General features: G+C 40.2%; 1 protein-coding gene across 1 annotated transcript in view; it reads right to left on the bottom strand.

Moving 5' to 3' along the window:
- The window catches only part of METTL14 (methyltransferase 14, N6-adenosine-methyltransferase non-catalytic subunit), a 55,875-nt gene that overhangs the window by 28,330 nt on the left and 14,682 nt on the right, over window positions 1-12,863 (bottom strand). The window contains exons 3-6 of the mRNA XM_089691785.1: window positions 12,625-12,712; window positions 7,093-7,173; window positions 570-657; window positions 71-161 (exon numbers count right to left, since the gene is read on the bottom strand). Coding sequence (XP_089547911.1) covers window positions 71-161; window positions 570-657; window positions 7,093-7,173; window positions 12,625-12,712 — 348 coding nt within the window. The remainder of the gene's footprint in view (window positions 1-70; window positions 162-569; window positions 658-7,092; window positions 7,174-12,624; window positions 12,713-12,863) is intronic.

Here is a 12,863-nt window from a genome sequence, read left to right on the forward strand (position 1 = left end):
ATATGCACAGTAAAGATCTACAATCCAGAAGACAGTAAGACAATGTTATCATTCCTGTAAGGACACGTACATTGGAGGAGTATTGGATTTACTTATTAACTCATCTTTCAGTCTGATCAGCTCTCTCAGCTTTGGATATTCCTCGAATCGGTCTGCTAACCCTAAACAGGAGATGGAAGAGGTGTTAACAAGTTCCTGTAAACAATGACAGCAATACATGTGCAAGTAATCAAGTATTAAATATATAAACTAATCCCATATGTGCCTAGAGGCTTCCAGACAGGAAATTATTAAAGTGCTAATCTTTTAACACTCTGCTGATACATATACATTATGTACTTTTCATGAAAGCTTTCTGGGGCTGGTTGATAGAAATGTGATGAAAGCACATTAACACAATATACCAGATTATACTCATTCACATAAATGTAAATTTCCCAAACCATTGACACGCTGCATTTTTTAGATTCTTTACACCTCCTACTTATCGCACACTAATCCAATATAACGCAACATATGTCACGTTAGCAGTGGTAACTCAGTTATTGGTTTGGAAAAGGGGAACATACCAACATCTCGGATAAAGTTCTGAGGTCTATGTCCGGTGTCGACAAAATGCTGGCAGTAATCATTGTGTGGATTTAAGCTTTGCGTTCCCTAAAAGAAAATAAATAATCATTGGTTGTTCAACACAAATCAGCGGACTACATACTACAATGAATGGCTTATTAGGCAATTTTGTTCACAATAATTTATTTATTTATTTTTTTAAATGTAGAAAAAAAACAAAAAAAAAAAACAAAACATCTATATCTATATATATATATATATATATATATATATATATATATATATATATATATATATATATATATATACATACACATATATACACACACACACACACAGATATATATACATATACACACACACACACACACACACACACACATTGTGTTTTTATTGTTATTGTATTAACCACTGGAAGGTTTTACCCTCTTCATGACCAGGCCCTTTTTGTGCTATTCTGCACTGCGCTATTTTAATGAGCAATTCAACGCTGTAGCCAAGTTAAATTTATATATTTTGTTCACACAAATAGAACTTTCTTTTGCCGGTATTTGATCACCCCTGAGTTTTTTATTTTTTATTATATAAATAAAAATAAATGAAAAAAAGACCAAAATATATATATATATTTTCTGTTATAAAACATATCCGATTAAAAAAAATGAATGAAAAAAAACAAAATGTATTCTGCTACAGGTCTTTGGTAAAAAAAAAATCCCGATAAGTGTATAATAATTGGTTTGTGAAAAAGTTATAGTGTCTACAAACTATGGTACATATGCTGAAATTTTTAATTACCTTTTTATACTAGTAATGGCAGTGATAGCGATTTACAGTGGGACTGTAATAGTGCATCTGCAATCTGACATCACCAGTAACACTAATACAGTGATCAGTGATTATAGTATATACTGTACTAATGACACCAGCTGTGAAGGGGTTACAATCTCGGGGTAATCAAGGGTTTAAGTGTGTGCCTATCAAGAGTTAATATGTGTAATGTGTGCTACTTTTAACTAAAATCTATTTACTCCTTCTCCCAGCTTTGCAGGGAGAAGAAACAAATCTCATTTCCTCTGTACAGTATAGAGGTCTGTGTTGTTTGTCAGCACAGGGCTCTGGGCTGTGATTGGACACAGCAGATAAAAATCCTGCTGTATTTCAGCGGGAGTCAGGGGGGAGTGTGCACGCATGCCCTAAACCCGGAAGAAGGCAGCAACATACAGGTACATCACTGAGCCTGTAGGAGCCACACATCCAGAGTACAATATGTGGTTAAAAAGGAGAAGTAAGGCCAAAGCTCTTTTGGCCCTTCTCTTGGGGATCACAGCAGTGCGGTTTGTTCTGCACTCCTGTGACCCGTTTTTCAGCAGACAGCGAGCTAAATTCTGCTATTGGCTCATGTAACTGAGCCGGTCCAGAGTCTGGAGAGATCCTAACTTTAAAGTTGGGATCTACCCAGATGCTTGGACCTGCAGCTGGCTCAGCCTTAGAGTGCTGCTGAGATCCCCCTCCACAGCCCAGTACTCCTGTGAGCGCTGGATGAGTAGAGCAGAGAGCCATTGACTTACAGTCACCGGCTCTCTGCTCACTGAAAGCTGAGAGATCAGCGATTTGGTCTTAGAAGCAGCAGGGGACTGATGCTACATCCACCTAGCCACTTGACCTCCAGAGGATTTACCCCCCTTAATGACCAAGCCTCTTTTTGCTACTCGGCGCTACACTAATTCAACTGATAATTGCGCAGTCATGCAATGCTACACCCAAACAAAATTTCTGTCCTTTTTTTCACACAAATAGAGCTTTCTTTCGGTGGTATTTGATCACCTGTGCGCTTTTTATTTTTCACGCTATAAACAAAAAAAGACCAAAAATTTTGAAGAAAAACAATATTTGCCTGTGCGGGTTTTATTTTTTGCGCTATAAAAAAAAAGAAGGCTGACAATTTTGAGGAAAAAAAAATATTTTGGACTTTTTGCTATAAAACATGTCCAGTAAAAAAAAGTTTATACTAATAATGGCGGCGATCAGCGACTTATGGCGGGACTGCGGTGGACATTCTGACACTGGGGGGGAACTGACTTGGGGTCACTGACATCCCCAGTGACACCAATACAGTGATCAGTGCAAAAAAACAAAAACAAAACACTGACACTGTACTAATGGCACTGGGGAGGAAGGGGTTAACTTTATTTACTGAAAGGGTTAACTGTGTGAGGGAAGTGTTTTACTAGGGGGCGGGGGTGTGTACTGCAGGGAACACTGCTGATCGGGAGAGATAAACTCTTCTCTCTGGCTCAGCATATCAGGAGCGGACAGGGAACTGACAGAAAGCAGAGCTACTGCAGCCCTGCTCTCTGTCAGCGATTGCCGCTAATCGGCGGGACACAGCCGGTAACGACCGGCTGTAACCCGGCGACTGACATCCGTGGCCGTGATCGGCGGGACAGGTAGGGCGGAGGCGTGCCTCGCGCACGCCCCCTACCTGTTTTGCAAACACGCGTTTTAAAACGTGTTTTTTTCCAGCCCTGACAACGTATTTCTACAGTGGCTGGGCGGCATGTGGCTAGGTGAGTATGTATGTGTTTTTTTCATGTTCTGATCTTCTCTTTAAAATAGATGTAAACACAATCTTTGTAATTATAAAAGTTGTTTCAAAATCGGCAGCTTCTATAAAAATAAAGTCTGTTGATCCTGCCAGGAAGGATCTTGTTCAGGCCTTTCCTATTACAGGGTGACAACACTGTGCATGTCTTACAAATGTTCTTCTGTTTTGTAAACCTAGCACGTGCACTCCTGGTGGGGACTGCAAACAGCTGTGCTAGCACATATTGCTCAGATTTGGTCCAATGTTGTCATTATCAATAAACCAGTCCTGTACAACCAACATTGGATCGGTAAATGCAGACAGGAGGTGGCTGGGATGTTTGAGAAGATCATGAAGATGCAAAAAAAAAAAAAAAAGTACTTTAGTCTCTGCTTAAAGAGATCTACTGAGAAGCCTGGCATTCGGGAAGAATGCAATGAAAGCTTCTAGACATATACACCTATATACCCGCACAGGGGCAGCATATCTGCTTCTTCCTTATTCTTTTACAAGACTGTCTATGGGCTTATCTCTGTCTCAATTATCCTTCAGCAGGAAATCCAAATGTATGCGCTAAGTAGAAAACCTACACATCTGTAATGCAACAATGAAAGCATGCAAAACTGTGAAAGTGATATTAGGAATGACACTCAAGTAAGACAGGTCTGTTTGGTATGTATAGCACAGTTCAGTATCCCACACAACCCTTCCAGTATCAAGGTAATGACATGCATCGCTTTGATGGGCACCTACAGGAAAAATGGGTGCCAAAATTCTACCTAACCCCTGTCTATTGAATAAATAATGAAGGTGCTGCAGCAAACTGATGAAGTCATTCCTCTGTTCCTCACTCCTGTTAGTATGCTCACTGTGTTAGACTAACAGCACTGTGAAAGCAATAGAACACTGACTGTAAAGTGCTGTTCTCTCCTTTGTTTTTAATAAAATATCTAGATTGCAAGGTTATCTATTTATTATATGATTAAAAAGTTCCACTTAAAAAGAATCCATATTTAGTGTTGAATTCAATAAACGTTCTACATTCAGACAAATTTGTCTGACGGCTATCTTAACTTTACTAGTTTGCTTACCAAAAAAATAAGTCACTTTTCTGCTTATAACAGTAAGTCATTTATAATGAGTGCCAACTAAATATTCTGTTAGGGATTCCACTTATTTCCGCTTCATTGTCACACGCATCCACTGCAAACCTTTACCAAGACTGCTATTGTTCCATCTAGTATTAAGAACACTTTCAAATGATCTGGTAAAACCAGGTGTCACAAGATGAATTGCTGGTAAAAATCCCAAAGACTCTCTGGAAAAAAGAGATCGTATTTGGTTCTGTCCCTGATTACATGTCCAAACTGAAATAATGGCTTTAGACAAGTCAGTAGGCTAATTGACTTTTCCATTTGTGAAACGTGAAACCATTCGATGGAATATATTAGTAACCTTTCCACATTAGCGTGAACCTTTGATTTTATGCCATCACTTCGAATGCCCCTTCATCAAACTATGCGACAGCTACTTCCCCACAAGCAATTCTGTTTCTTGTAAGCTAATGTTTTTGTGTAACTTGTGCCCAGTTATTTCACTTCACAACAAGTATCTGGAGAATACAATTTACAGAGAACCTTTGAAACAAACCTTTCTTGGGAAAAAATATGGGGCTGTGGTCGCTGACCTCCTTCTAAAAATGCTAATTGACTTTCAGTTATGCTGACCTTCAGGTTTCAATACTCCTTCAATCACTGAGCCACAATGAAGTATATATCAGGGATGTCAAGAGTCTGCATACTTACTCTGGGTTTGTGACTCCGTATTGGAGAAAGTGAAATATAGTGTAGTTACTGCACCTAAAGCACAAATTCACTTTTCAAATTAAAAAAAAGTATTTATTTATTTACGGTACTATCAAATATAGGCATGAGGACAAACCTTCTGAATTTAGGCAAACTGGAAAAAAATAGTAGACATTGTTTGTGGCATCCATGGCACTATGTTCATTTCACAGCAAATAAGAGCGATGAGCACAGTGAACAATGATGTCAGTACTCAATGACACTATTCTTTGGTCAATGAGAAGTGACCTTTGTGTTCAGTCTGCTGACCAGTGATACATATGGTGACGTGTACAGTCTAGTCAGTTTGCAGCCCTCCAAAGCTGAAGGCAACATATTCTCTGCAAAGTCTCTGAATGAGACACAGCAGCTTTTGAAGGAAAAAGAGACAGTTTTCATCACACATGGCAATATACCTTTTCTAAATACACCATTAATAAAATAAAATAAAAGTTGTGAAAATATAAAAGCGCTGCGGGAGGGATTCCCATTGACTGTGTTGACGGGGGAAATCAAGCAATTTTTTTTCCTTTAACCTGTGGTTGAAGGAAAGAAAACTGCATGATGTATGACCTGCCTTAGGCTTTGGTCAGGTAAGCTATGGAGCTACAGGGACTTTGAAAGTCCAGGCGAGGTACAGAATGGTGAGGATCTGAGAGAGACTGGCATGTGCACATATATTGTGGTGTGTCTGAAAAAAAGGATCTGTGATCAAGAAAAACTGCTTCTACTAGATAGTATGGTTTTTAGTCAAAGCAGTTTGATGCAAACTGGTTCTCTAGAAGGGTACGCTATAAAATACCAACTGGATTGTGAGACTATGGTGTTGATTTACTAAAATTGGAATGTGCAAAATCTGGTGCAGCTGTGCATGGTAGCCAATCAGCTTCTAACTTCAGCTTGTTCAATTAAGCATGGACAAAAAAATAACAAAAGAACTGGAAGCTGATTGGCTTATATGCAGAACTGCACCAGATTTTGTACTCTCCAATTTTAGTAAATCAACAGGGGTATTGAATTAAAATTTCCGCAGGTCCAGCCACTAACATTTTCTTCCAGCAGAGGTCTGAATCGCATGTTTGATACTTAATGGCATCTTGGAGCATCGGCCACACATTTTTGTCATTCCCAAACCGGTTAGGTCCAGTGCAATTTAAATAAAAAAAAAAAGGGTTCAGGAACTTTTTTCTGTGCGTGTAAGACAGCCTATTGAAATGGATGGGCTGCCTACACGCAGAACACAGGTAGCAATGATGTAAACCTAGCCTCAGATCCTTTGCACTACAATCCCATCATTACAACAGTGTTCTCAGTCCCCCCTTCAAATCACAACCTCCCCCCCTTCCTGCTTTACATCACAACCCCCCTTCACATCTCACCCCCCATTAATATCACCTCCCCTTTACATTCCTGTCATCTGCCCCCTTTATATCAGCCTCCCCCTCCTCCTTCACATTACTGACATCAGTTCCTGTCGTCACCCCCTCCTTTGTATCACCCCCGTTCCCCCACTTTCACATTCCTGCCCCCCCTTTTCCTTCACATTCCTGTTGTCAAACCCCCCCCCTTCACATTCCTGCCCTCAGCTCCCCCCCACACCCCTTTATTTCACCCCCCTCCAGATTCCGGTCCTCAGACCCCCACATCCTCCACAGCAGTGACATAGCTGTCTTCAATGTCCAACCTACACAGCTCTACTGCCTCTGAAGTCAATTCTAGACTGATCTCAGCTCCAGACATCAGTCTAGAGCTGACATCAGAGGCAGTACAGCTCCGGAAGGAAGGTGGGAGCCTCACAACTTTTGCCTGGTAACCAGCTTGTGATTGGTTGCTAGCAACCACCCTCCATCCGGAACCTTCCTGCCTCCGATGTCAGCTTGATGAGGATGACAGCAGTGACGGCGGCTGTGCAGAAGAGCCAGCTCCAGAATGGCAGGACTGCGGCAGGTCTGGATGGGACAATCCAGATCTGGATAGCGGTCTGCCATTTAGTGATGTCTGCCCTTTAATTTGTATCCATGTACTAGTTATACTATACTCTTCAAATGAATTCTAATATACAAGAATAAGTAAATGCATTGTAATTAATACCTTTAAGAAAGTGCTTGAGTCTTTGTAAACTTCCTCTTTATAGGGCAGATGTTCTTCCTCCTTTTGTGGTTCAATTAGGTCCTGGCAATAGAAAATAAACGTTCAAGTGTGCAATTATTTCTAAATAATATATAACCTCAAATCCCAGTCAAAACTATTTTCTTTAGTATTGACAGAATGGGGAATGGAAAGATTGTCAAGTTTATTTCAGGGACAAAAAGTGATGGGCAATCCAAAATTGTAAAGCTGTCACTGAAACAAAAGTTGAGGTGAATTCTTTCCATGAGGGCACCCTCTGACAACAGTCTAGGGGACTGATTCCCCTCGGTTTGGAAAGATGCTCAGTCAATCTCTGTCCTGTCCACCTATCAGAGATGATAACAATGTAAAGAAGAATTATGATTGGATGCTGTAAACTGCACTACACACGTAAGATTTGTATCATGAAACTTAAAAATATACAACAAATAAATGCATATGGGTGTAAGTCTTCAGAAGTAAGATAGCCACACTGCACATCCCCCAATACCAATCCTCTGTCAAAAAAAATTGATCCAAAAGGACAAGCAAACACACCCATTTACACTGGAACCTGAATATGCATGCAACACATTAGAAGGCATAGCGCTTTCAGAGGTAAACAGTCAAAATCAGTTGTCAAAGCATTCAGTGATGAACATGACAGCTCCATTTCCAGGCACATGCAAAACAGTAGTAATTGCAAACCATGAAAATATTCATATTTATCTTTGAATACAGAGTGTGGATTTTAGGGACAAATGCTACAATGCATGTTTTTCTCATATGATCAGGAAAGTCTAGGAAGCTAGTAAAAAAGGTAAAAATAAGTAACTGTTTGTACCTTCATATATCAGCAGAAATGATCCTTTAAATTTTGTAATATTTAAAAATGATGCAGGTACTGACATTGCTGCATGTTGCCTATGGAATAATGCAGCTTGCTTAAAGCAGGTATAGAAAAGAATCAAAGAATCCCCCCCTTTACACACACTTTAAAATAATCACATGAGCTCTTACTAGACCATGCAAGGACATTTTTTTTTTTCTCCTTCAACCACTGTGTGGTCATTTTTGCTGTGTGCTTTGGATCATTGTCATGTTGGAAGGTAAACCAACTTCCCATTGACAACTTTCTAGCAGAGGGCAGCAGATTTTCCTCAAGAGGTTGGTGGTATTTTGCCCCATCCATTTTCCCTTCTATCCTGATAAGTGTTCCAGTCCCTGCAGCAGAGAATCACCCCCATAACAGGATATTACCACCTCCATACTTTACTGTAGAAATGGTGTTGGGATGGTGAGCTGTATTGATTTCTGCCAGACGTATCATTTAGTGTTGAGGCCAAATAATTAAATTTTTGTCTCATCGGACCATAACACTTTTTTCCATGTATCCTCAGAATCTTCAAGGTGCATTTTGGCAAAGCTCAGTCGTGACTGCATGTGACCTTTCTTGAGGAGTGGCTTTTTTCTTGCAAGCCTCCCATACAAGCTACATTTGTGGAGAATTTGTGATATTGTTGTCACATGCACACAAGGACCACTCTTTGTCATAAATGTCCGCAACTGCTTCAGAGTTGCTGAAGGCCTCTTGGCAGCCCCTCTGACCAGTTTCCTCTTGGCTCTTTCATCCAGTTTAGAGCAATGTCCTGATCCAGGGAGGAACTACGTTGTACCAAATACCTTCCATTTCTTAATAGACTTCATTGTGCTTGTAATGCCTATGAAATATGTTTACCTTGGACCCTTTGTTTCTTGGGTAATTTGTACAATAAAGCATTGTTGCCCAAATGCCAGGGGCATGAGAGGTGACTGATGTATCATTTCTCTAGGTCAAAGGAACAAAGTCACAAGATATTCTGCCGAGAGCAAGATAAAAACTTGTTTATGGAATGAAACAGGTTTATGACATCTAGTAACCTCACATTAGGAGATAAAAAAAACAGTTTAAGGACATCTAAGTTAGAAATCCTTAAGTCTGGGGAGATGAAAAGAGGTTTTGGGGTAGATAAGAAGTAAAAGTGTGACTTTTCAGATAACGAATATGGTGGTTGAATGTGACTCTGTTATCCTTGCGGAACCCTTCTGCTAGCTTCTCCTGTGGTAGGTGTGGCGCCGCCCACTATTGGACAGCTTTCAGAAAATGGGTTTATAAGGCGGAAGCCCATGCAAGACCAGTAGAAGCCCCCTACCCCCCTTAGTGGCCAGAGGACGCTTTGACACTGGGATTTTTGCCAAGGCTATATGGGCTCATCGACTGGTCCCGCCTACAGCTTCTCCGTGACCCCCTGGGCAGTTTGGTTCGGATGTGATTTGTTCCTTCCCGCTTCCACATAGCTTGGGTAATGTATTAATTCTATGCTGTGATGCTGTCAGATGATGCGTCTATTTCATGCTGTAATGCTCACACTCTTACTGGTGTGTGTTATTATGCAGATTGTGATGACTATAAGATATATCCTCCTGTGTGCCATGTGATAATAAAAGAGGAGGTTTTGACAGTGCAAGAATATTGCAGTAGGATTCTGTTATTTCTGGGAGTACCAGGTGAATGCTATGATGTGCCAGGGCAGGTGTTCATTTGGTAGATGGTCTTTCACATGTGTAGAATATGTAATGGTTTAAATTCTGATTAAAAAGGTACCTGCATGGCTACATGTTGATTGTGTGCATGTGACTTGTTTTTAGTTATTCACCCAACATCTCTATTACAGTGCTTCTAGGCATTGATAAAGCCTTTGAATTTTTTTTATCCATCTCCTGACTTGTGCCTATCCACAACTTTATCCCGGAGACCTTTTGACAGTGCCTTGCCACCCATAGTTGATTGTTTGCTTCAGTTGCACTAACAGGGACTGAAATGCTCCAGGAAAGCTCTTTTCATGCAGAGCTAATCAAAATGACCACAGCTGATCACAGTTGAAAGTCAAATGGCTTTGTGTGCCATTGAGAAGGTGATTAGCTACACCTGAGTTTACAAGTAATTTTTAGGAGGGGGTGATCCTTTTTCCAACTCAGTGATTCTGTTTTTTTTTTCCTGACATGTTGGTGTTAGATCTTTAACTTGAATGTTATAAGTTGCACTGAATATATAGCTGGATAAAACAAAAACTTAATTTCAGGCTACAAAGCAAAAAAATTTGATTATTTTAAAGGGGGGTGATTCTTTTCTATACCCAATGTACAATAGTGACCAAACCCTACAGTATATGAAAGTGCAGAGCATCTTGGGTCATGTTAAAGATTATAGCCAACAGCTTTCCAGTACATCTCTTCTGAATAGGCTTCACTAATATCCTCTATTGCATGGCTCGAGTCCACATGTTTTCAGTATAGACTGCTTTGGTATCTTCTGCTGTAAAGCTCCAGTCCACAAATTTCCAGTACAGACCGCTTTGGCATCCTCTGCCATAAGGCTCCAGTCCACATCTTTCGAGTACAGATCCCTTTGGCATCCTCTGCCATAAGGATCAACTCCACATCATTACACAACAGATCCCTTTGTCGTAAGGCTCCAGTCCACATCTTTCCAGTACAGATTGTTTGGCCATAAAGTTCCAGTCCACGTCTTTCCAGTAAAGACCGTTCTGGCATCCTCTGATGTAAAGCTCCAATCCACATCATTTTACTATAGATCACTGGTATCCGCTGTCAAAAAGCTCCAGTCCACATCTTTCCAGTACAGTCCGTTTTAGTATCCACTGCCGTAAAGCTCCAGTCCACATCTTTCCAGTACAGTCCGTTTTAGTATCCACTGCCGTAAAGCTCCAGTCCACATCTTTCCAGTACAGTCCGTTTTAGTATCCACTGCCGTAAAGCTCCAGTCCACATCTTTCCAGTACAGTCCGTTTTAGTATCCACTGCCGTAAAGCTCCAGTCCACATCTTTCCAGTACAGTTTGTTTTAGTATCCACTGCCGTAAAGCTCCAGTCCACATTTTTCGAGTATAGACTGCTTTGGAATATGTTTTTTTCCTCAAGACGAGTTTACATTAAAGCTGTACTCCATGAATTCAGCAACTTTATAAAAGTTGCAGGCATACTGAGTTAACGTGTAAACCCTCATCTTGTCACACAACATATTTAATTTAAAATAGAAAAGAGAGGCAAAACATATTTATATAGATAAAAAACATTGTGAATACTTTTTTCCCCCCTTTAAACAAGTGATCACATAGCCTCTGATATACATAGAGAGGTGAGGGAGGAGAAACAGCAGCAGACTGATCTTCCCAGTGACAGGCTGTACAGGGGGGCGTGTCAGAAGAAGCCTGATCATTGGAAGAGAACACACAGAGTTCCCAGAGGAGCTAGAGAACTGACCACCCTGTGCTCTCATGCCTAGTCTTGTCAGTCTTGTCATAGGAAAGCACAGGGATTGGCAGGAACACCATGGATTTCACACAAAAGAAAGCAATACAAAAAGAACAGGATACATTTTCATACAAGTACATTATACAGGAGGCATAAATCAGGTATAGTAAATGCTGGAATTACATAATTTTTAAGCCCAACTAGGTGTATGCCAACTTATGAACTAATCTCAATTTACATCTTACAAGTTAAGATAGCTTCCAGAGCATCGATGCTGGACACTCTAGTCTCAGCTTCTTGAAGTGTAGAGTCGCTGCAGCTGCTATGCCCTCCCCTCCTCCTGTCCACTCACAGAAGCCTTTGTATTATATGAACTCATTCAAAAAATACAAAGGCTTTTGTGAATGGCCAGAAGAGGGAAGGGGGAGGCATAGCTGACCTGTGTGCTTCTCTCCCCTTAAAGCCCAGAGTGTTTCCTCCGGGAGTGCAATAAACCTTTCAGATATAAATAACAGAGTTAAGTTCAGGTGTCATGAACCTCATAGGACTTAACTCATGGTATGAACGCACGTTTACAAAGTTGTTGAATTCCTGGAATTCAGCTTTGAGGTTTAATATCTAATGTGTTATTATTGGTAGCCTTTAACACAAATGCCAATGGGAAGAAAACAATCAAAGTTTAAAACTATGTATCAAACAATGACAGAATTGAGGGAGGACCCACTCTACATCTTTGATACAATATCTAGTTAAGGTGCTTTTTACTTTGAGAAGAAATTTATGTCACCTAAAGTGAACTATTTCAATACAAAGAATTAGGAGTCTTGCCAAATTTCTTCTAGACAAGCCACTGTCATGCTACTATGGAAGTCAGTGAAGACAAAGTAAATTGAAATAAAATATCAACTGCCTTATCAGTGGATGGATGCCCTTTGCCTTTCTTGTTTTTCTATTTTACTATGGAGACCAGCAAGGTATTCCCAAGTTTGTTCTCCAGGCTTCCTTCAATCACAAAAAACTGTATGTACAGCTACTGTTATACTGTGATAGTTTGCTTAAGATGCAGGCAACTGTTTGCAGCTCTATACAACTCTTCAAAGCAGATGAAGGCTTTTTGCAGCTTTTATTTTCTGCATGTAAAACACTGTACTGCGCAACAGAAAAAAAATTATGATGTAGGAAAAAGAACCAAATCCATTACCTTACTCTCTTCAACTACCTCCTCATCAGCTTTCCCTTCCTCTGGAGGTTTCCGCTTCAGACATGGTGCTGAAGTATCATACGTAGCACTACAGAAATATAACAAAATGCATTAGAAGATACAAAGGCACAAGAAAATGGGTAACATGCTTAAAAATAGATGCCACGTGGCATCTAACCCTTCTGAGCGCTCTATATTACTATCAACAGAACCGTGTTCTTTTTTTTTTTGTCCTTAAA

This window comes from Staurois parvus, unplaced genomic scaffold, assembly GCF_062004578.1.
Source record: "Staurois parvus isolate SC_StPar_1 unplaced genomic scaffold, SC_StPar_1.0 ptg000572l, whole genome shotgun sequence".
In the NCBI taxonomy this organism is placed as follows: Eukaryota; Metazoa; Chordata; class Amphibia; order Anura; family Ranidae; genus Staurois; species Staurois parvus.